General features: G+C 44.8%; 1 protein-coding gene across 1 annotated transcript in view; it reads right to left on the bottom strand.

The window, feature by feature from the left end:
* Positions 1-3366: 3366 nt before the first annotated feature.
* The window catches only part of ARHGAP15 (Rho GTPase activating protein 15), a 730617-nt gene continuing 707734 nt past the window's right edge, over positions 3367-26249 (bottom strand). The window contains exon 15 of the mRNA XM_066575178.1: positions 3367-4796. Coding sequence (XP_066431275.1) covers positions 4625-4796 — 172 coding nt within the window. The 3' untranslated portion in view covers positions 3367-4624. The remainder of the gene's footprint in view (positions 4797-26249) is intronic.

Here is a 26249-nt window from a genome sequence, read left to right as displayed (position 1 = left end):
CACATCTTGTATCCAAGCTAGAGGTGGTACAACAGGGTACTAGAGCCTCTATGCCCGCCCATATCACATCTTGTATCCAAGCTAAAGGTGGCCTAACAGGGTACTAGAGCCTTCGTCCACCCCCCCCCCCCCCCCCCGTATCATATTAAAAAAAAATGTAAATTGTATTTTTCATGGACTTATTCAGAGAATCCAAAATATATTCTTTATTGATAATGATACAATAAAACTGCTCAAAGATATAACAGCATGACGTAATAATGGTGCAAGAGTTTGACAGAACATGGAACACACAAAGTACATATTATAGTTCACAGAAGATGATGCAATGAAATACCCCAAATCATTTTGTACAGTACATGCATCAATCATTTCTGTGCTTGGATATGTCCATTACATTCATGATACTGACAACTACATAAAAAGCATTATAAAGCAACTCAGGAACCTATAAAACTCATGTCTCTAAACAAGAAATAAAAAATTTGCGCACCCACTTGAAAAATTTGGAATTCACCTGTACTGTTCAAGTTTTAAAAAAGGATGTAAGGATGTTCATAGTTGTGCAATAAATTATTTTTGAAATCCAATTCTACTTAATAGTGGCTGACAGATCAGCAAACACTGTGATAATGATCTCTACAGTCTGCCTCCTTGCTGATTGGACTAGATATAGTGCAATGCAGCACAAGATGTAAAGGCAAGGAAGTGCAGGACAGTGAACTACTGGCAGAAGGCTAGACTTGCAACAGGTCCCTTCCCTGCAACAGGTCCCTTCCCTGAAAATGGATTGCAAATAGCGGAACAGAAAAATGGGGATGAGTACCTAAACATCAGAGGTTACACACAGGGGTGCAAAAAGAAGCAGTTAAGCGGGTAAGGAGAACTTTGTGTATTTAAAAAGACTTGAAAACTCAGCTACACTGTAAACAATAGGTCATTTCTATGAGATACATTGGGTGTTATATATTATCGCTTGGATAACAAAATTATATTGTCCAAAAGTCACAATTTTGGCACACATGAGCAAAGCACATCTTTTTGACAACTTACGCCATGCCCTGCCGTCTTTTCAAAACATGGGAGAGGTCCAGTTTAAATGAGCATGGCCACACATAGCCTGTCACTTGTACTTCAAGTGACAACTTCTGCTGACATAGATTATACCAAGAAGCCCTTAGCTTCTTCATCAGGCATATGAAGATGCCACCAGATCAAACCAATGTGTTAAAACATTTATCTCAGGTGGACTGGCGCACATTTCACCTAAACGGGAGTGTGAAACACCGGTCTAAATAAATGCACCCCATTGCAGTCAAAAAGGGACTTTGCATCTTCTGACAAGTGGGACAGTCTGCATATCTTTACAGCAGTGTCCTTGCTAATTCCGCCAGTGTTTTTATTTATGCATTGGCAACCCCCTCATTTGCTCATGATATCTCCTGTTACTTCCAGAGCCTAATACTAGTCCATTGTCTAGAGAGTGGTCTGACATGCCATTTTGATAGACAATGGGTGCTGGAAACCATGTATGTTGCTATATTCATCAAGCATATATATCTATTTATATCATTACTGGATTTTATATATGTTTCTTCTAGAACCTTCAGAGAGGTCACATGACTGTTTTCTTTTTACTCTAACTTTGCTACTGTGGATTCATTGGATCTAAGAATCTCACTGATTGGTTTATGGGATAGTTATAAACAGCAGGCTCTGTGCTGACACAGCAGTTTTTGCAGAGAGCAGACAGCCTTGTGAGGAGTGAGCTGTCCCAGTGCTGCTGGAGAGTTGGATTTTCCTGTACCAGAGAGAGAGAGAGAGCAACTTGGATTCCTGGAGTGGGTCTACGCAAATGTGATAATGCAAGTGCCAGTGGGAGATCTGACAATCATCCCAAGAAAATGTCAGCTACAGTCAACGACTCAAGAGCCGAACCATCACCTGGAGGAAGACCACCAGAGAGGGCAGTTGGAATGATAACCAGTATACAGATATTCAAGTTTTGGTGGTGTGCATTTGTGACTACCATCCCCCAGGCTCTTCACCAGTAAAACAGATTATTTTTACTTAATCATTGTACGGCCTCCCCAAAGGTCCTGTGCTAATAATCTGTTCAGAGGGGCAGTGACTACAGATTTCTGGTAGCAGATTTAGTCACTTGGTTAACTGAAGTTCATGCGAGACTGTTGTATGTTATTGCCATATTATTTCTTATCATACATTCAAGCATTGTTTGTTAAACGGAACCGGTATAAAGTCTTTTCATCACCGGCCTCATATTCCGCACCTGTCATCAGTTGCAACCCCACACATAATAATTGCATAGTACTGGGCTCTAAAAGGTTATGGGTCTCTGGTGGGTGAATAAAGAGAAGAGGGCTAAAGCAAAAAATGAAAACACTGGAGCAGTCAGCAGTGACATGGCTGTAAAGGTATGCAGCCTATGCTACTTGTTAGAAGACATGACAGTTGCTCTCAAGGGGCTGTCCAGTTGTAAATAAATGATGGTTATTCCTCAGGATAGGTCATCAATGATAAGTGGGGGTCTGAAGTGTTCTCTGAGCTGACATGCACTGCTCTAATTTCTGCAGGAAGTAGACAGCTCTATTCCCAGTGCAGTGGTGAAGTTGGGTACTACCGGCCAAGCACCCATTAAAATAAATGGAAACTTGGCTTGAAATGGTAAGCCTGACCACTGCAGTGGGACTGGAGCTGTTCGCTTCCTGCAGAAATCAGCTGAATGCACAGGTGCACCAGCCAAGAGAAGAGTTGATCAGATGGGGTCCTTGGTGATGGACCCTGGCTAATCTGCTATTAATGACCTATCATGAGGACAGACAATCAATAGTTAATAACTGGAACACCCCTTTAAGGCAACAATACATTTCTGTGGATAAGAAATGATTTAAATAAACCCACTGTCTAGTCTATACTGATCCTCAAGGAACAAGCTAATTGACAAGGGGAGGAAGATAACCGGCCACCTCATCCGTGGCCTTGGTGTGTTTCAAAAAGGAAACATTGCACTGAAACAATCCTGATGGGCCATGCATTTTGTGAAGGACACTAGTGGTCCTCCAGAGTTCAGAGAACATTGAAAGGCCCTATCTCTTTAACCTGTCACCCCCTACAGCATCATAACATAAGTTCGGTATTGTTTATACTCACCAGTTCCAGTACTGCCACCCACTGAAGACTGCGTGCCGCACAAAAACCTAACTTTTTTCACATTGCCGTGGGCACGCTCTCCCATACAAGTCTATGGCATGCACAGCACAGCAATTTGGAAAGAGTCACATTTCCATGTGCCATGCGATCTTAAGTGGTGACAGTGCTGGAACCGAAGGATAAGGAGGGGGTGGGGGTGGGGAGGAGTATAAAAAACATATCACCCAGCATCTCGTCACCTCCCCTAACAGCACCAAACTTTGTTTATGGTGCTTTAGGGCAATGACAGGTAGGAAGGGATATTCAGGCATTTTTAACTGATGACCTATCCCTAGGTCATCAGTGGTTGATGAACGGGGGACCGCCGCTCATGACCCCTGTCTGTCAGTTGATCATCCGGCCCACTGTCAATGCAGCGAACTGGACGTCGTCATCAGCGGTCAGAGGAAGAAGTCAGAGTGCTGGCTTCACCCCCACTGCAATCAAGTGGTGTGCCGTGCTTCTCCTACAGCGTGCCATGTGATCAGCTGATGGACAGCGGCCCAAGTGGTGGACGCCTGCCCATCAACTACTGAGGACCTGCTCAGGGAATAAGTGAACAGTTCAAAAAGCCCAGAATAATGCTTTAAGGCATATTCAACTGATTCAGAGGTAGCAGTTGAACTGATGTACTAGAAATTAAAGGGGTTGTCCCGCAGAAGCAAGTGGGGTTATATACTTCTGTATGGCCATATTAATGCACTTTGTAATATACATCGTGCATTAAATATTGGCCACACAGAAGTTATACACTTACCCCCTCCGGTGCTGGCATCCCCGTCTCCATGGCAACTACCAAACTTCTCCTCTGGTCGCCGCCACAGTCGCGCTTGCGCAGAGAGAAATCCTCTTCTGGATGGTCCGGACTCACGAGCTGCGTCCTGGCACCTCCCCATTCTCAGCATCATCGCGTAGCCCCACCCCCATCACGTGGTGCCGATCAGCCAATGAGGTGGCTGTAATCGGCAGTGGAGCTCAGACTGGAGAAGAACATCCACGGTGCACCATGGGAGAAAACCCGCAGTGCACCGTGGGAGAAGACCAGTGGTGCACCTTGGGAAATGACGGCGGCCATCTTGGAAGAAGATTTTTATAACTTCTTGAAACAGCTTCATGGTGAGTAGAAACGCTCTAAAAAACCGATTTACATGGGTAGTTTGTGATGCTTGCTTAACATGGGGGACTGGGGTGTGAAAATTTTTTCGTTTTGGCCGCAGGACAACCCCTTTAAGGTAGGCTAAAAAACTGTCTTGGTCACATATAAGAAAACTAGTACTATATGTAGTAGTTGGGGTGGGCTGTAACAGATATTGGAATAGGACCTCTGAATAAATTTGGGGGTTGAATTACTGTGCAATCCGTACTTTTTGTGCTAAATAGGACTAAAATGTACTTGGTTTTACGTGAGTTACAATTAACAGAAGATGGCATTAAATTCCAATATCATAAGCTCTACAATTTGATTCTGATAGACCATGCAGACGGCCATGTTCCCCGAATCATTCTCTGGCCTCAGAAGGGTCGGTCCGAACACGATCCCCAAGCTCTGCGTTGACATCAAGTTCGTAGAGGCATTGACGACAATCCTGTGAAAACAACAATAGGATGTATCAGTTGATAACCCTCCACTTCATCAGGGGTTAATTCAATATCTTGACAAATTTAGGCCCCTTTGGAAATAAAGAAGTTGCCACCTAAAGATGGAGTAATTAGCGGCGCGGTTTCCTAGGCGCATTGTAGTGTTACATCTCTATGAAGCGAGAATTAAATACAGACCACTTAGATATGTTGGCCGTGAAAATCTAATTTCTAATCACTTTCCCGTTTGAAATAAAAAAGATGAAATCGCTCGCTTTTGGTATTTTCTCCAACGACTCAATCAAAATAACCACAATCAGAAGATTCTTATTACTTTCCTGAAATAAAACATTGTTTCATGGGATATAAAAGTAGCTAATAATTATTCCATTCTAGGACACATTACTGGCAGCAGAGCTAATTTTAGCCAAAGCCGATGTTTTTCTTCTGTGGGAGCTGGATGGATTATCCTTCATATAAAACAGATAATGCGAAAATTTAAGTCGAGTGATGTTTATTAGCTAAAACTTTATAAATACATGTTTCTCCTTCATCAAATCTATCTATCTATCTATCTATCTATCTATCTCATATCTATCTATCTATTTATCTATCTATTTATCTATCTATCTATCTCATATCTATCTATCTCCTATCTATCTATCTATCTATCTATCTATCTATCTATCTATCTATCTAGCTCATATCTATCTATCTATCTCATATCTATCTATCTATCTCATACCTATCTATCTATCTCACATCTATCTATCTATCTATCTCATATCTATCTATCTCATATCTATCTATCTCCTATCTATCTATCTATCTCATATCTATCTATCTATCTATCTATCTATCTATCTCACATCTATCTATCTATCTATCTATCTATCTATCTATCTATCTATCGCATATCTATCTATCTATCTATCTATCTCACATCTATCTATCTCATATCTATCTATCTCCTATCTATCTATCTATCTATCTATCTATCTATCTATCTATCTCACATCTATCTATCTATCTATCTATCTCATATCTATCTATCTATTTATCTATTTCCTATCTATCTTTCTATCTATCTCCTATCTATCTATCTATCTATCTATCTATCTATCTATCTATCTATCTATCTATCTATCTATCTCATATCTATCTCCTATCTATCTATCTATCTATCTATTTCCTATCTATCTATCTCACATCTATCTATCTATCTATCTCTCTATCTATCTCATATCTATCTATCTATCTCCTACCTATCTATCTATCTATCTATCTATCTATCTATCTATCTCATATCTATCATCTATCTATCTCATATCTATCTCCTATCTATCTATCTATCTATCTATCTATCTATCTATCTATCTATCTATCTATCTATCTATCTCATATCTATCATATCTATCATATCTATCTATCTATCTAATATCTATCTTATATCTATCTATCTATCTTTCTATCTATCTCCTATCTATCTATCTATCTCCTATCTATCTATCTATCTATCTATCTATCTATCTATCTATCTATCTATCTATCTATCTATCTATCTGTCTATTTATTTATCTCCTATCTATCTATATCTATCTATCTATCTCATATCTATCTCATATCTATCTATCTCATATCTATCTCCTATCTATCTATCTATCTATCTCCTATCTATCTATCTATCTATCTCATATCTATCATATCTATCTATCTATCTTATATCTATCTTATATCTATCTATCTATCTATCTATCTATCGCATATATATCTCCTATCTATCTATCTATCTATCTATCTATCTATCTATCTATCCATCTATCTATCTCATATCTATCTATCTATTCTGTTCTTCATCGTAAAGAAAACAAAATACAGTATATCAACATCTACCGCCCTTTTGGTTTCTGTATATACTTGGCAGCTTTTCTCAGGATAGGTGCCGGAGATAAGGCTCTAACATGATGTGAGTTGGGTCTTAGCTGAAATAGATGACTCTACTAATTTGAGGTGTCTTATTTTCAATGTATCTCCCATCATAACTCAAGGAAGATCGAGACGTCCGACTCATTGTACATTGTGACGAGTGTTCTTCTGTGCTTGTTATCACCACTAGAGAATATGACACTTTGTATGAGCCGCCAAGAGCAGTGGGGGAAGGGAAGTGACATATATCTGCCTTACAAAAATACTTGTCATACTTTAAGCCCAGTTACATTTTTTATCTAGAGCAATTTACAAGGAGGTCGCTAGTTTTCACAAAATTAAAGAGGTTGTACCAAAATTGCAAGTTATCCCCCATTACGCAGGATAGCCACAGGATAAGGGAAATCTTGCTGATCAGTGGGGGTCTCACTGCTGAGATTACCGCTGATGTCGAGAATGGGACTCCTGTGTCCTGTTCAGCTTGTCACTGCCGGGGTCACAATGATGTCAGCATGAAGGGAGCGCTGGGCGAGCATGAGTAGTCTGCGCTCCATTCCTTTCAAGGAGGCTGATGTAAACAGCAAAGCTGGTGTCGCTAGGGTAGCTTCGTAGTCCCATTGAAAGTGAATGGAACCCCAATCTCGAGATCGACAAGGGCTTCAGCAGTAGGACGCCCACCAATCAGCAAGTTATGCCCTATCATGTGGATAGGGAAAAACTTGTAATCTTGATGTAACCCCTTTAATAAGGAATTTTAAGTCAATAGAGTGGGGTTCTGTTTGAGTTAGCTTGCAAAAAAGAAGTCTGAGAGGAGACTTAATAGCTGTCTGCAAATATCTGAAGGGCTGTCACATTGCAGGGGGATCAGCCCTATTCTCATCTGCACAAGGAAAGACTAGAAGCAATGGGATGAAACTGAAAGGGAGGAGACACAGGTAAGATATTAGACAGTGAGGGGATCAATGTGTGAACAGGTTGCCACAGGAGGTGGGGAGTCCTCCTTCAATGGAAGTCTTCAAAAAAAGGCTGGACAAATATCTGTTTGGGATGATTTAGTGATCCTGCATTGAGCAGGGGGTTGGGCCCGATGACCCTGGAGGACCCGATTACCCTGGCGGTACCTTCCAACTCTACCATTCTAGGATTCTATGGTATACTCATTTCTTGGTCAGAACGGACAGCGATTTTCAAGAGCATCTCTCGCTCTGAAGGACTTGTGCTGTCCTGCATTACAAAAGCAACCCAATGGTTTGAATGGGCACGGTGTAATGCTTTATTTCCCCTGTGGAGGCACTGCAGGAAAACTGAATACTTACTGCCAGGTTTTCCCACAGATAGCAGCTAATTATCAGGGGACTTTATAACAAGTAGAAATTCTCTAAAGCAGACAACACCTTTTACTATATTTGTTGACCTTCCAGCACTAATGACCTTCCCTTTGGGCAGGTAAATGGCAATGTCCAGGTTGACTTTGCCTGAAATTGCTCTTTAAGGCAGGCTTTATAGGAATAAGGAACAGTGCACACATCCGGGCAGAATCCCATTAATGAAATTATTTGTAGAATCCTATATACATACGGTACGTTTCTTAGTAACGAGATTACTTTCACTTAATTAGAAATGAAATTTAATAAGAAAGAGAGTCATAAATAATTCCACTCCCAAAAATAGGTCATAAATAATAATCTTTTAAGTCAAGATTATATTACACATCAAAAGCTACATGATGTAATAGATCCAGAAATTGTTACCCCCACATTGTGGAGGCGATTCGGGATAACGGGAGCTTCCATTAAATATTACACATAGAAGACATAAACTAAACGGATGGTGCTGTTAATTCATCGAAATCTTTTCTTATAGTGAATTCTGATATGAATGTCACTAATTAAAGGGAAGCTGTCAGCAGTTTTTACCAATAGCAACCAATAGCATCGCTACAACGTTGTTAGCTCTCTCTTTCTCGCACTTATTTTGCCATCACTGTGGATAAGAGTAAACCTGAGTAATAGAAGTTTAACAGTTTCCTGCACCACATATACATGAGACAGGGCAGTCCATTGGATCGGTCCCCGGAGGCTTCCAGGCGAAGAGCTTCTTTAGTTACATTGGGCATTGTGATGCCCAGGCCAGGCTCAGGAAACAGTTTGCTTGTGGGACCAGTCAAGAAGTGGAATCTAACGGGTAGGATGATATGGGGCCATGAGCCATCCTACTTGGGGTACAGAAAAGTCAAGTTCTTGTAGTTCCCACGTTACAGCATTTGATGACCGCATACTTGCTGGATAAACTCATCTTCAGGCCGAATGCACACAGACACCCACAGATTCAGCATGGGGAATCCTGCATGGAATCCACCGGTACCCACGGCCCTGCCCGTGTCTTCTTCTTCTGTACTGCGGATGGTCTGCACGGTTCACCGTCGGACATGCGCAGTACAGATTGTTTTTTTAAAGTACTGTTTTTCCGCAGAATCCACGGCCCATACACAATATTAGTTGTGGACGGGCCACCGGTTGGACGTCTTCCATTGACTCCAAAGGAAGCCGTCCGTGCGGGAACCGCAGTGAATTAGAGCATGCTGCGATTTGCCATCTGCGAGCGGAATCTACAATTGGTTTCCGCTCGTGTGAATGAAGAATCATTTTTCCATAGCATGCTATGGAGGGTTATTGCTGCGGAACCCGGAGGTGAATGCCTGCTTGGGTTAAATGCAAACAGTACAACAATTACAATGTGAGGTACAATCAGTTTGAAACATATGGGGTGGGGGTGGTACAGGAGGTAGAAGGGGGGGAGTGGGGTATGGGGAACACAGGAAATAGGAGATTTTATGTGGCTGGGGGATTAGGTCACGGGGTTCGGTATGCCTCCCTGAAGAGGTGCGTTTTAAAGCTGCGTCTAAAATTTCGTGCATCGGGAATTGTCCGGATGCCTTGGGGTAGAGCGTTCCAGAGGATGGGTGCTGCTCTGGTGAAGTCCTGTAGGCAAGCATGTGAGGTTTGCATTAGAGGGGTGTTTAGTCTGAATGTGTTAGCGGATCGGAGTGAGCGTGCTGGGTGGTGTATGGACAGGAGGGAGGCGATGTATAGTGGTGTACAGTAGGACCCAGAAGCAAGAAAGCAAAATAAAACATAACTATGAATAAGAATATGCAGATACAAACATAGATGGATCAGACAAAAACACAAGCCTAACAATCAATGACTGGACTAGATATAACCACAGGAACGAGACTATACTAACAAGAAACAAGCTAGAGTAGGAACTAGATACTAGGAGTATACAAAGAATATTGCATTTAAGCACACATAGCTTGCACTATAACCAGCAACACACTGCAGAAGCCAGCAATATTTAGAGAGAGGCTAATAAATCAGGAACTCCTCTTCAAACAAGGCTGAGCTGCAGCAGTGTGGTCATCTGACCTACTCTAATGGATCAGATGTGAGACAGTTACACGGCAAACGCTCCAACTACAAACTCAAATGTCAGGAAATAATGATGCAGAGGGAGAATTCCTACTGATCATAAGATCGAGTTATGCCTTTGCTGATTCCTTTTTGATTTTTATTTCACAATTTGATTTTTCATGTATTTTAGAGATTCCCACACAGGAATAATCCCATCTGTCCAGGATTCCTCACCGTCCATGTCTGTCCCCCACTATCTGCCCACTAGTGCTTATCTGTCAGACAGTTTGTGTCGAGGTGCAGAAGTTACTGAATATCGAACATAAAAAATATATAAAAATATTCGCTGGCGAGAAAGATAAATCAGACAGTGACAACTCTGCGGTCGCTATGAGTGATTGTCCGACCGTCCCTTCATCTTCAGGTCAGTAAGTATGATGGGAGGTACGGTGACCACATGCAGTGGGGGGCATCTAAGTGATACATTGCTGACTCTAAACGTTGGAAGATGTGGGCCAAGACATGGAAACAATAACAGAACAGGCCCAGCTATTGTACACCGAGGAGGTAGAGGAGCCGGGGCTGCGGTTTATACCATGCTTCCAATAAGAGATGTTTCTGTTATGTAACGGCAAAACACGAAGAGACGGCCAACTTCTATTCAGCTCTTCGTGATTGGCTGAGAGGAATGGCTTCTTATTGTACACCACAAAGATTTATTTCATCATAATTCAGTGAAATTCCTTGTAATCCGGCATCTGGTAGTTGAGAAATTCTTGCACAGAATTGTGGGTGATCTGGAATCTCGCAAGACCAGAAGAAACCAGACAGGTGTAATATTAACCCTTTCCCACAAAATCACATGTACTTTGTGGAAAAAGTCATCCTGCTGCATTTCAGCATACACTTTATTAGAGCCCCCACCCATTTATAGAGCCCCCACCTATTTATTAGAGCCCTCGGCCCTCTCATAATTGGCGCTTTAAAGTATGGAAATTATCCCCATGAACCCGGAGTGCGGCATAAAATCAATTTCAGGGTGAATCCACAATTGATAGGAAAATCTAGTGATCGAAGTGACTTCCAATGAGGCCGGTCATCAGTGCTAGACTAGCCGGGATCTCACTGCCAACTGCGGGGGGCTTTTTCGTGTAACAGTGTGGAGAGTATACAGAGAATGGCGCAATCAAGGGAAACATCCAGCGAAAGGGGATTCTGTGGACGGAAACAACTCATCACTGAAAGGGGTCGGAGGAGGATGTAAGGAATCATTCTGACCAACAGGCTGCACAGTCAGCTGAATACAACGCTGGGGCTCCAACTAACGTGTCCGAACGCAGAACTCGCCGTTCCTCCGCACGGATGGGATATAACAGCAGACGACCAGTTCCAGCGCCATTGTGTCTAAGAGAAACAGACTCCAGCGGGCAAAAGAGCACAAAACTTGTATCACTGAGCAGCGGAAAAACATCTCCTGGTCATATGGGTCCAGATTCCTGTTGCTGATGGGAGGTCAAAATTTGGTGCAAGCAGCATGAATCGCTGACGCCTTCCTGTGAGCCGGTCAGAACATGTCAGCACCACCATCTAATCTGCGGCAACTACAAGAAGCTTCCTGTCCGCAGGGGCCGGTATTCCTGCAGGAGGATTTAATCACCGAGTGGAATCTACACAACAACGAACTGCTGCGGATCTGAGGACAGAATGAGCCCAACGCTGGGGGGTAATAAAGGGGCGGTCAGTGTAGATGCCAGCGAAGGTGGCTGTGCCACATGGCAGGGCGGTTGTGAGGGACACGTGTCTTCCTCTAATAATGGCCAGGATTGCAGAACGCTCAGATCTTTCTTAAATCTACAAATATGAAAAAGAAAAACAGACTGAAGAGGACAGTAAAATGTTTTGCGGCAGCAGTTGAATCCGACGGGTCTTCATGATGTTCTTCATCTGTTTAAGGGCTTCCTCACACCGGCGCGATTCTGTCCCGTTATAATAACGTGATAATCGGACAGAATTAAACCTCTGATTTCCATGCTTTGGTTTTCTCTAGAAGGATTCTGGCGCATTAATTCTACGTGTGAGAAAGATGGACCGGACCGATCTACCCGCTTTTTTTTTCAAATTTGTGCAGATTTTTACTGCGTTCATGCACAAATAGCCTAGTTGCACATACGCCCGTGTGAAAACGCCCTAGAAGAGAGGATCTGCTGCCATAGCTGTCATGGCCCATTATATATGGAAGCCATGATGCTAATGTGCTTGGAGCCAATTGCCCCCGACACATGCAGAGTCGGTCGGCTCAGTCAAGCGTGCTTGTGTTCTGTATAGGAAGAGGGGAATAAGCCTATTGCAGACACCTCTGGCAGTGGCTTATCTCCTGCGAGACTAAGGGCTTAAACAGACCGGCGAATGCGTTTGTTTTTGGACTATTGAATATCCGCGCTATTGCGCGCAAGTTTGAAAACAAAAAGCGGGAATATAGCTCCTGCCCTATCTGTTCTTACACATAGTACTAACGCGCGGGAATCCCACTAGTGAACATGAAATGGCTTCTTTTTGTACCGTTTTTCGGATGTGATTGTCACGGCCACAAAACGGGACAAAAACACACCCAAGTGTTTAAGCCCTAAGAGGATGCTGCATGTTTAACATGGCCGACCCTTTTTTAATCGGACGTCTGTCATCTAGGGAGCAGGGGAGTAACTAAAGGCCCATGGGCCCCGATGCAAGGGTCCAGCTTGGGCCTCCCTGTCACACACCTCTCTTCTTGTCCGCCAATCCAGTACCCTTTTTTTCCTAGGTGGCAGAAACTTAGAAATAATGCAAAATGAATGAATTGAGTGGCCCTTTAACCCCTTGAGCGGCGGGTTTCCTACCACCCTGTCGTGCCCACCAGGGCAGGTTTTTTAAAATGGTCTAATCATTGAATTTCAACTAATTTTGCAGTTGCGTCTCAAGAGCCATAACTTTTTCATTTTTCCATTGACATGGCCATATAAGGGCTTGTTTTTTGCGGGACAAGTTGTGATTTTTTTAAACGGGGGAGGAAAAAAAGAAAAAAAGGGGCCATGTCATTAAGGGTTAAATAATGTATTAACTTCCTTCTCTGGCTCATTACGACGCATGGATACCACATGTGTGATTGTATTTTTGATTTTTTACAAAGTAAAAGGAGACAAGTGTTTTTATAATTTTTTTTTATAATTTTTTAACTTTTTATTTTTTTTATTTTATTTTTTTGTCCCTTTAGGGGACTTCCACAGGGACCCATCAGGACCCCCTGATCACATTCCAGGGGTCCGATGGTGACAGCCCTTTACATGCTGCAGTGACAGCCCTTTACATGCTGCAGTCACATAGACTGCAGCATGTAAAGGGTTAACACAGCAGAGATCGGAGGTTTTCTCTGATCTCTGCTGTAAGAGCTGGTACCTAGCTGTCCTCTGACAGCCAGGCAGCAAGCTCTCCCTGCCACAGAGACCATCGGCTTGCTTCTGACAAGCCGATGGTCTCTATGGCAACCTGTAAACAAAGCAGGAGATTGCCGGCACATCGGCAATATCTTCTGCTGGTTTTTCAAAGTCCTGCACTGCTCTCTGTGGGTCTGTGCAGGCAGAACACAGTGCTACATCTTGTGGCATTGTGCTCTGCAGCTCCCATGGTGATACATAGCCCGGAAATCTTCCGGGCTATGTTGCTATGAGCAGTGAAGCTCGTCCCGGAAAACCTCCGGGCGTGCCACTCAAGGGGTTAATGCAGCGCCAATATATGAAGGCTGCTATTTTTGAAATTTGTCCATTGCCGTTTTAGTGTAAAACGTTGAAGATTTTCTGTATGTAATTCTGCAGCGTTTCTGTTATGTGTCACCGCACGGCCCCGGGAAGTCACATGGCGAGGTTACGGTCACACGGGGCGTAAATGTACAGTATAATCTGTGGTTGACAACTAACAATATCCCATCAGCACGGACAGGAACATTCTACACAGAACTGACAGAGTGTCGACTGTAAATCCACGGCTTTCCAATAGTTTGTTGCAGATTTGCGTGCGGCTTTCATCCTCCGACAGAAAAGGAGAAATCTGTGGCGAATCGGCACCACTAGGCCGGTGACCGCCATATCTCAGCTGCCATTATGCATCTCTGATACATAAGTGTGCCCTGGCCCGACCGCGACTCTCCTGACCCGCACTCCGAGCAGCATTCATTCCTGTGATACTGAGAGTTCAGGACAGGAAACTCGCGGCCCCGCTGGGATGACCTTCCGAAGGCCAAACGGCGGCTCAAATGTGGTTGTGCATCACTGGCCTAATGGTGCTGATTTGGCCGCTGAGGATTAGCTGCCAATTCACAAGAAAGATGGCCGACATGAATATATCCCAACGCCTAAGACCTAAACCGATGGGTGTGTTTAGCCCCTTTATGTGTCCTTCAAAATCATGGTCCCATTACGGGGCAAGAGGAAACCATTGATTTCACTGCTTTTGTTTCCACTATCGGGATTCATGCGTGTTAATACTGCAGGAGAGAAAGGTACGGCAGGACCTACCTTCCCGCTTGTTGTTTTCAAATTAGCATGGAGTTTGAATAGTCTGAACCCCGCCTCCCCCCCAACCCCAGTTCATGCGGTACTACACTCCATCGCGGTGAGCGTAGTAGTGCATGCGCCCATGTGTTTTTGCCCTCAGCACGTATATTACATCTTACAAACACATGGGCATCATTGAACACATGAATCTCCACACATAAGCTGGTTTATATATGTACAGACACACCTAGGCACACCTGTACATGCACAGGTACACACACTAGTGATATGTAACTTCTTGCAGTGGCAGAGCATCACCACACTCCAGCGGGCGTCAGCAACAACAATTTTTCCCAGGTCGAGGTTGTGAATGCCGCATGACCGGGCCCCAACTTCTGATTCCACCCCACCTTCCACATGATTAGTAAAGCAGCTGCATGTCGGTGATGCTTAGCAGGGAGGCTCTACTCCCTACCAGGTGGTCTTTCTACCATGGACCCCGCTACACCACCTATGCGCCAGACACAGTTTGTCAGGAGGCGGTGGAAGGTACTGGCTTCCATGTACTGTAAAATTATTAAAGTGTCCTTTCGGTTTAATCGAGGTGGTGAGGGGGGCCTGTGGGCTCCCCTAGCTTACGAGTCCAGTCGCAACTGCTAACCTTGCAACCACTATAGCTACAGCACTGCTAGGGAGAGTTGGGACACGACTATGCACATTAGATGATCAGCGAGTCCTGCTGAAGGCAGCAAGTATGGCCGGCATTTAATATGTATGACCCTTTTATGAGTTCAGGTATTCCTCTTTTCATGCAGATGCCATCAAGGCAGCCATTGCTGCTAATTGTCTACATAATTTTTGACCAGCACACATCATCTCCCAGTATATAGTGGCCCACCAGAAATTGTAATAGTCAAAAGTAAGATGGTGCCACTCACAGAGGGGCCCCTACCATGAGGCACCTCAGGTGGCAGTCTGCAGGCCGGTAAAAAATAACTGCCTGCTGTGAGCTGGCTGTGCAATAACCCAACAGGCATTTTACTCACCCAGCCTGCTGACTCAGAGATCACTGACCTCTCCCTCTGGTGACTGCGTGCACCGTCCTGTACGTAGCTCAGACGCTGGGGGAAGAAGTCACAGATTCAACAGCGGCTGCCATCGCTGGGCTGTAGCTGTAGGCTAGGTGAGTGAAATATCTGTTGGATTGCTTCCGGGTGGGAAACCAATAGGGGGGACGCTATTACTACTTGGACTACTGTGGGGGTCACTATTACTACTGGGGGCACTATTGCTCTGTAACTTCAGACAAGTCTCAGTGGTTCAAATATGTGGGGGTATCTTATGTATTGGCACTTTCAATGCCTGTAAAATGAGTGTTGGTGCACCCCTGGCCACTCACCACCCCACCCCTAACCACTAGGGACACAAGGATGTGGTTCTTGTTTGCTTCTCATCTCCTTTCCATAGGCATTAATTCCTCATTGTTTGCTAACATTGTAGAACTGTGGAGAGGAAATCGCTGTCAGGTTTCCACCATCCATTGGAATAATGACCTCACAGGCACACAGTGAGTCTATAGCACATGACCTACTGCCAGAGTCGGCCAAAAAGTGGAGGTTTGGGTAACAACCTTACCTCCCTGGACAACCCCTTTAAAGAGGTGCGGATTTTATGAACGACAAAAGCTGATGGTGCAACGTACAAGGGGGAAGAGGCCTGCACTCTCTGAGCGGTTTGTAAGAAGTGGCTGAGGAGCCGTGTCACGGTGGCAATGAGTGCAGCGCTCTCTATATCATCTTGCGCACAGATAAAGATAGATGACAGGATATGGACGAAAAATAGGATTAACTAAACGTGACACCAGTGCCTGTTTGAGGAGATCTTGGTAGAGCAATAAGACTAACGCACGTAAACTGCAGGCACACCATTTACTTTTGGAACGTGGCAGTCTTTAGGAATATTAAAACAGTAGAACTTGCATATACACGGTTTAACATTTGATACACAGATAAACAAGCAGCACCTGAGTTAAGGGGGAGCTGTAGAGAGAGAACTGACTATGACTGAAAGAAACAACACCCCTATCATCTGACAAACAGTAATTTGCCATTCCTGACACGTGAGCTAATGTTCTCCAGTTCTCACTCAGTTAGTCCTATGGAGATTCTCTGCTGTCTAAAGCTTGTGTCTTGTGTTGGCTGGTTGCTGAAAGCAGGAATGAAACAGCTTGCAATGTTTTCAGGTCTTTATGAGAAGCTCAGCAGTTGTTAGCAAGCTGCTCTTGTTACAGGGCAGGAGAGAGGGCTTCACCTGGCAGTAAACATCCTGCCCCCTCTGTCTGCTTCTCTCTTCACACACTGACCCCTGCACTTTTCTAATTTTCTCCTACACCACGGATCACAGGAAATCTCCCCCTCCTCCTTCTCAGGGAACTTATGTCAGATTGGCTGTGATTAGCTCCGCCCCTCGACTAATCATATGATTTCTTTCTTCTTCTGAGTCCCGTGATCTATGACATCATCCCGGGTCACTTTGTCAGGTCCTAAAATGATTGCTTTACAGTAAAATTACTAAGTTAAATTAACTATTTAGTTTTCTACCTTCTTATTAAATGAAATCCAGCACAACTACCCTTTGCTAAATGAGCTGGTAGTTAGAACAGTTGCTCTTGACTTGCAGTTGAAGTATTTTTATACTGTAGTGCCACAATTACAGGTAACTACAATGGCACAGCACAACCTTCTCATTTACAAGTCTTCATTTGGAAGGTTGTGCTATGATTTGAGTTTTTGTTGCTCATACAATCCCCGTCTTCTCATGCCCACTTAGTGGGGCGTCTACCTGGTTGCCACTGCCTCCATACCACCCTGTACTTACAGTCTCCTCATCACTCACAACCTCGCACCTCTTTTTTTTTGTACAACCCACAACCTCTTGTGTGCCCAGTCGGCAGCTGTCTCAGCTAGGTTATCTAGGACATGGACAGTTCCCTTGCTGAAACCTAGCCTTGTTCTGTATTTCTCATTTACCCTGTTCCTGCCTCCTGGTCCTGACCCCGCCCCTGTTTCTGATTGACTTCTTATGTAAGCCTAGCCCTGCCACTCCTTCAGTGCGTGATTATTGTATTCCACCACCTTGATCAAGCTCCTCTTCCTCCTGCTCCTCTACAAGCATACCGATACTCCGTCTCATCCATTTGTACTGCCTACTGATACCTCCTGCTGCTGACCTTTGGCTTCCATTGACTACGTTTTTGCATTTAAACAGAGTGTGATGTAGGTCTGATTTTGGAATGTGAGAAGCTGGATAGCTGTATCGATGAATTGTCCCCCACCGGCTGTTCTGTCCAGACTGTTAGGAGATGTTAGGACCAGTGGATGAGGGTACACAAGGTGACCAGGCTCAGGACCCCCCGACAGACCACCAGTAGAGAGGAGCATCTGACCAGACAGTTAGGAGGTGTTGGGACCAGTGGATGGGGGCACACAAGGTGACCAGGCTCAGGACCCCCCAACAGACCACCAGTAGGGAGGACCGTCTGATCGTCCAACAAGCATGAGCAACTCCCAATGTTTGTTTTCCGCCCTCCAAAGACAGGGGGCGCTATCGTTGATGAGTCCACAGAAAAACCTGCATATTTTGTATGTAGAGTTTGCTGCAAATTTGAAGCACATTTCACCCTTTGCTTTGGCCACCAGCCCTGAATTTGCTCCTGTAACGACCTGTAGAGAGGGATGCGTAACGCTCATTCACATGATTTGTGTCTGTAGTGGATATAGCTCTGCAGAACGTCTGCCACGTCTGACTGTGACTCAACGATGCCAATGCAGCATCCCGTAGGGTGACCCTAGACACAGGGCACATGTTGAAGAGCTGGGAGGGTAGAGTGGTCAATTGTCACGGTAGCACTTACCAGGCTCCCTCCCCGTGGGACACACATAGCCTCGGCCAGGGCAGCGCTGGGCCTCTTCCAGACACCCCTTGGAGAGGGATGCCCAATAAACTGGAGAACAGGGACAGCTGATGTCACGGGTGTCGCCACCATTCCGTTATCCACCGGTATGACCCTCAGCCGTAAATAATGGAGCCGCAGACAAAAGTAACGTACCTAATGTCCCTAGGAACAGTGAGGCCTGGCAAAACTTTACTTAACATTTGTTCCAGCAGATGGTACAATTTACACAAATTGGCAGTGCAGGAAAGGAAGCAGACTTGAGAGTTCCTCCACCCGGTGATCCCAGACTTTAGGACGGCCAGATGTGAGGACAAATGGGTGTACCTCTACGCTGTGATCCCCTAGAAAAGGACGGCCGCATAGGAAAAATAATCACGTAGTACCTCTGCACTAGGCCTGGCTGTATGTGCCTTTTCTTACTCACGCTCTCTCTCAAGGGACTCACTCTGCCACGGTCGCTGTCACACAGGTATTCGGGAACCGCTCTTCTTCCTCCATTCTTCACCACATGGGAGTTGAAGGTACCCCCATGTGGCTGGCATTCTAAAGACTCAGGAACTCAGAAGAATGGACCCTTTCCTGCTCTCACACACTCCTATTTATATTCTCACTCATACCACGTGACGAGACAAATTGTCACTTTGCAAGCATCTCCCAGGCTCATGCAAACACTTAACTCTTCATTTGCTGCAGTTGTGCAATACACATAACAGAATGACTAGACACTTCTGCACAGTGCACCAACACAAGACATGACATGTATGACATTATGGAGGGGGCCAGGATAGATATACTGGGCCACTACACCAATACTCTGTCCTGGCTGACATCCTGTGCCCATGTTGATCAGCAGCGCCGCCACTTCCACCGCATCCCATTAAGCGGTGTGATTTCTGATCAGTCCAATGTACGATACTCATGTGTTGTGTCAGTCGTGCCGAGTCCGCCATACAGAATATAACATACATTAAGGTCATATACAATGTCAACATAAAATGTCACCGCATAACATCAAATTATTCCCAGCAGCGGAGAGAAGAGGCGCCGCGACGACTCCACAAATCAGAATGCTTGATATCATTTTAATTTAGGCACAAATAGGAAAAAACAGAGATTGTCATATTGTGGCGCTCGTTCGCTGTACATGTGTGAACTATCCGCACGGAGCCAGATAGGAACAGCGCCACGGCGTCCAAAAATGACTGATATCATTAAAGTCAAAATACAATTGAGCTCTGTCATGACAAAATGATAAGTGTGCGAAAGGGAATGAAACAAAGTGTGATAGATGAAGCCAAAGCGCTGAAGCCAACTGGGCTAACACAGCGAGGAGAACGCACGGCGGAGCAGCATCCGTCCCCTAATAGTGCTAGCTGGATGAAAGGAGAAGGAAGCCCCTGCTGCAGAATCATTGCTGCGTCCTGACAACTGGGACCTCTTAGTCTTATGGAAGGGACCGTCACCTCTCCTGAAAATACTTCTATTCTTGGAGTAACAATGCTAGAATATTTGTCTCCGAATTCTGCATTGCGCCGTGCCTCTGTTATTCCTCCTGGAAATGTAAAAATAAATTTATAACTTGGTGTTCCTATTTCCCTTGTTGGTGAGGCTTGTTCCTGTATACTATGACACGGTCCAATCACTGCTGACGATGTCCGACTGTCAGTGCCAGCATTAGGGACTCCCCCTTCCCTGTCATAAGAAATGCAATGATGTATTGTTCTGATAGGCAGTCAGCCTGTATTCTGCTTGTGCAGCAAGATAACAGAATATCCACACCAGTACAACTCAGTGAATAAATACTGTACCAGAACCAAGCTCATAACATAAATACAGCACAGTAAACAAGCTCATAACATTACTGTAGCACCAGGAGTAATCTAATAACATAAATGCAGCACAAACTAAACTTATAACATAAATACAGCACCAGAAAAGCTCAGTGAATAAATATTATACCGCAAGCAAGTTCATACATAAATACAGCAACAGAACCAAGCTCATAATAATACAGCACAAACCAACCTCAGTCCTAGAAGCAATACTAGAACCACACCCATAATGTAAAGACCGCAGCAGAACTTGTTGTGGATGGATGATGGGCTGACGGCAGCACCTTGGAACATCAGAGGAAGCAAAGCCAGAAGGAGGAGGATGCATTTAGCTCTGTAAGATAAGGATCATCTGGCCAGGCAGACCTATGGGGGCCATATTCCTGCAGTCTACATCCTGCTTGCCCTCCTTACAGACTGGTGGCCGCACATGTCGCGCATAGCTAAGGCTGGCCATGTCCACTGTGTAAGGACACAAATCAACAGCAAGAGGAATGGTGCCACCCAGTTGTCAGTTTATGCATACATTTCCATGAGGGGTAACAGAGGAACTATGTACAGTTCTAAGAAAAAATGCTCCAGCATTGTTATTTCACTAAAACTGACCGCGCAGATGAGCTTGCTGGTGCTTTATGTTGCTTTAGAGAGAGTAAGGAGGAGGTTTGGAATCTGTAAACTGGACTGGTTCCAGTCCTTGGGATTAGCAGGCACTAGTGCTCCCATTAAAGGGGTTATCCAGGGAAGAACATACCAGGTCCAGCGATACTGGCACCTCCACTTCCAGGCCACCTCTAATACTGGGTCAAGTAGTCTGGAGTTGTCTTCCCTACTGGTGGTCCGAGACCTCGCTGCAGGGCGGTCAGACCCTATTAATGATATGAATGGAGCCCAGGAGTAGGGTGGGGCTCTGGACCATGTGACCTAGTGTCTGAACCGGGCCGGAAGTGGAGGTTCGGCACCGCTGGACCCAGACTGGATCAGGTAGGTATTACTCTCTCTAGATAACCCCTCTAAACTCCATCTCACAGCGGCCGCACCGCGGCCAAAAATCGCATCAGTGAAGATTAGCCGCGATCGAGTCCCGAGATTAATTAGCATTTTCTTGTCCATTCACATGAGCGTATCGCATGAAAAATACGCTACAGCGCAGAAGTCCGTCGGTCGGCAGAAATCCTCAAATGACTTATAATGCTTAAATAGCGGCACGCAGATAAACTCCTCCCCCCCTATGGGAGCCTCCAGCGACGTTCATCAAAAGATAGAGCAAGACTTATTATCTGACGCGGTGTGAAAAATCGGCGACCAAAAACGGTTGGCCATTTGACATTTTGACGGTGCAATTTTTCCGTGCCCAAAAGTCGTCCCTGTGAATGAATGCGTCGGAGTCCGGCGCTTCGCATATCGTGGCAAAATAGCCGAGTGAAAAAGCTCATGTGAATGAGGCCTAAGACACGAAAAGACGCACGTTCATGCATGAGGCACAACGGAGCTACTCCGCATGCCTGCACGGAGAAGCCACACCCCATCTAGACAAGCCCCACCCACTTTTTTTTTTTTTTTTTTTTTTTTTTTTTAAACAGAAGTGGTGAGTGTTGTAAAAGCATCTTTTTGAACAAATTTGCTTGCAAATTTGAGACTTTTTATGCCAGAAACTGGTATAAAGGGTTTTATGAATGTCCCCCAAAGTGCAGATCTGAGAGAGGGACAAGACCCCAAGCTGCAGCCCATTACCTTTTATATGCACAAACATTGGGGAGCCTGACACCCCAAGTGCAGCATCGTAAATACTCCTTGCAGGTGCTGGATGGGTATTACCGCACCCCCTGTTTAGTGGGTTCAGGTCTCCTTTAGGCCTCCTTCATACACTTTTCCAGCATTTTTCAGTGTTTATTTAGGTACATTTGTCACATTTTCTCTTCTGCACTTTTTCACATCCTATAGAGAAGTTTATTGGCAGAAACTCCAGAAAAAGCCCCATGCTTGCATAGAAAACCCTCAAACACCAAAAATACTCCAGTGATATAAAAAACACTGAGTATGTAGAGTTAGGCCCCTGTCCACGGGCGTTGCGGTATCCCGTAGCGGATCTCCGCTGTCAGCCTGTCAGCCTGTCAGCATGCTTCGCATTGCCGCCTATGATTCTCCGCTCGTCGCTCGTGGTCGGGGGGAAGCGCTTTCCATAGCAACACTATGGAAATCTTCACTGCGTTCCCCGTGACCGGATTATCGCCACAGGGAACGCAATGAAAATACGCCTGTGGACAGGCAGCCTAAGGGGGTCACTCTAATTGCCTGTCACACTCTGGAAGTCTCCTTTGTATATTCTAGTCACTTCCATGTAGTGCAGCCACCTGTTTGACACTTATCAAACACTATTTTGAGTATCTTTCACATGAGCGTAGTGATTTTCGGTTGACTGAGTCATGACCACAACATGACCAAAAATCGCATGAAAGGACGCTAAATTTGCCATCTGTGCACCCATTCAGACGGCCCAGGTCTGGCATATATACTCGGAGTCCAGAATGTCGTCGGGCGGGGGGAGACAGTTTAGCTCTGCTAAACTGCCTTCCCCTATTCTGCCCCCTCGCCGCTCTCGGCAAGGGGCGGGAGCGGGACGGGAAGGAAGCTAGTGTCCTAAGCTCCCGCCCCCTGTCATCTGTTTGTAATGGAAGTGGGCGGGATAGGCGGGAGCTTAGCAACTAGTTCCTGACCCCTCCCATTGCAAACAAGAGGCAGAGAGGAGGAGGAAAGGGCGTGGGAGTTTAGCAGACACGCTGCTAAGCTCCTTACCCCTTCCTTCTCTGGCAGCTGCCATAGGCTTCCATAGGAGTCTATGGGAGCCACCACAGTATTCTGTCCGGGAAGATTCCTGAACTATCTTTCCTGGCCGGTGTAAAAGCGCCTAGCCGAAATGCGCACCGTATGCGCTATCTTGTCCAGCCAGGCGCTTTTACACCACAGGAATACGCCCATCTAAACTGATGCATTGTAAACCAATGCATCAGATGGGCAGCGTATATAGGCCGGCTGTGAAAGCGCGGCCAATATACGCTCGTGTGAATGAAGACTGAGGGTGAGATTTCCCTCTGCTCATATCCTCTGTGCTCTGCTAACACTCTCAGGATGCATCAGCACAGCATCACATGACCAGCACCATCTCTGCCTGCAGGGAGGTTGCTGCCATTCATCACCCCCACTGAAGTGAATGGAGAGGTGTGTGCATCTTCAGTTGTCAGCATTGCTGCCTTGCCATCCTGGAGTTTTAGGTTCAAATCTGCCCAAGGGTAACATCTGTATGGAGTTTGTCAAAGTCCATGTAGATGTTCTCCTTCATGGGATTTGAACCTCGGACCACAGCAGTGCAAGGCAGCTATGCTGACAACTGAAGACGCACACATCGCTCCATTCACTTCAGTGGGGGTGACAAATGGCTATCTGTCTGTGCCAATGAGATGACAGAGCTCATTCGCAACTACATTACAGAATTGGATAAGGGATCCTGCAATATGAAATAGGAGGGATGCAGGTCCCTCATTCTCAGGATCCGTGGAAAGCCTGGTAGTTGAACCCCCCACCCACTCCCCCAATATATCAGCTATGACCCATCCATAAATGGATGAAAACTGGAAAAAAAAACGTCTCATTGCCGGAATACTCCTTTAAATCCCACAGAAAAAAATGTAACAAATTCCACAAATGTGACACAAAGTGGATTCCACGGTTACAAATGCAACAGAATCTGTATGTTTTTATGAAGTCTGCGCAGCGTATTGCGACCAATTCCGGTAGTGTGAAAGTCAGTGTGCAGTCAGCTGCAAATGTGCACAGCAGACGTGGCGATGGCCATGTGAATAAGCCCTACAGAACGCCGAATCTAATAATGTGTAGTAGATGGAAATCTACTCTTCTACCAATAAACACCGCGGCCGCTTCGCTCCGGGAAACAATCCCTTTCTTTTAAAGCTCCTTTGATACATTAAAAACATATTCTGGCCCAATCGCCGCCTGATTCATGGTTCAGACATCGATACTTGCGAGACAAGACGAAATTAGTAAAATAAACGATATGAAGTTGACTAATTGATTCCAGACAGGGGCCAGAAGTTGCAGGTGGCGAGCGGCTAATGAAAGTCTATAAATCACCGGCGACAATTGCGAGTCTTGTTTTCTTTATTTAAGAGCTACCTGCTCTCGGAGACACCATTGATCTGCGTGAGGACGGCTGTTAGCGAAAAAAAAAAAAAAAAACTAGATTTTTTTTTTGTGCGCTAACAGTGAAGAGATCCACTTAATCCAATTTGACAGGCAATGCCAAAGATGCCAGGGGTAATTAATTAGCCGGTAATTTAGACGGCAGAACAACAGGATATAGGAATCGGTGTTGTGTGCCATTTCCCCTTAGGCTCCGTCTTACGGGGTCAGGTTTGTGTCTGTTGTGTTGAAGGTCAGTAAATAAATTGGCGCAGTGCCAGGGCGCTGGACGTTTCATGATAGATATCCTTCACCCTCCTATAACTGCCTCTGGCGTTCGCAGCCCAGAATGAAACCGTAATTCTTTGCTTTTCTCCAGAAGTGAACATTTCTTTCGTGAAGGATTTCAGGAGACGCTGAACTTCTGTGGCATCCACTTGTCACGCCGCAGACTGTCTACACCACAGACCCAAAGTATCAAGAGACACTTTTCATTTCACGACGCTCTCCGGCCTCTCACGGCCGTCTCTTACTAACAGCATAATGTGTTTATAGAGATTTTCTAACACCTATGTGCTACGGAGTAAAAGAGCGGACTCTGATCTTTTCTATGCCAGGAACTATTTTCTTAACCTCAGCTCAACTCACACCATGAGGGCTCACGCACACGCACCTCCGTGCGCTGCCGTATAGGCTCCGCGGCCCCCAGAATCAATGCTTCTTGTATGGTATACAGCTGTACATAGGGAGTCCCATAGAACATGGACCTATTATTTTTCTTTCGGATTTGCACAAAATCCTACAGAAAAGTCCTGTTTACACATTTCTATGCAAATAGAGGGTGAAAACTTAGCTCCACAGCGCCACCTATAAGCCAATTTCCAACCTTTCAAGAAGTCTTGCCACAGGGCTAAGAATATGCACTAAACCACAGTCTTCTCCAAAAGTAATAGACACCGATATGCAGACAGCTGTTGGAGGGTGTCTGCTCCGAAGCTTCTAGGGAAGTCACCTTCCAGGGAGCATTGCATGGCCTATATAAAGCTGGCCTTTGCCAACATAGTGCTCTCCACAAGAAAAAGGTTTATTCCTTCCAGAACCACATCAAAGGTCCCTCATCCAGCCAACCAGTACCTTTCTCTGCAGTGACTTTTCCCAACCTTTTTGCATTCCTTTTTCCAGGGAGCGCTGCATGTCCTATATAAGATATCCCCACGCCAACTTAGCACTCTCCACAAGGAAAAGCTTATTTTCTCCTGACATATGCACATTTATAAAACTAGAGGCATATGGTAGATAGAGGCTCCATGGAAGATGTATTACAGCAGATAGATAGATAGATATGTGATAAATAGAAAAAAAAATGTATGAGATAGATATAAGATAGATAGATAGATAGATAGATAGATATAAGATAGATAGATAGATAGATAGATAGGAGATAGATAGATATGAGATAGATAGGAGATAGATAGATTGATAGATGATAGACAGATAGATAGATAGATAGATAGATAGATAGATAGATAGATAGATAGATAGAAGATAGATAGATAGATATCAGATAGACATGCAATAGATAGATAGATAGATAGAAAGATATCAGATAGATATGAGA

This window comes from Eleutherodactylus coqui, chromosome 8 (assembly GCF_035609145.1).
Source record: "Eleutherodactylus coqui strain aEleCoq1 chromosome 8, aEleCoq1.hap1, whole genome shotgun sequence".
NCBI classification, from domain to species: Eukaryota; Metazoa; Chordata; class Amphibia; order Anura; family Eleutherodactylidae; genus Eleutherodactylus; species Eleutherodactylus coqui.
This window is presented reverse-complemented; position numbering and strand designations above follow the sequence as displayed.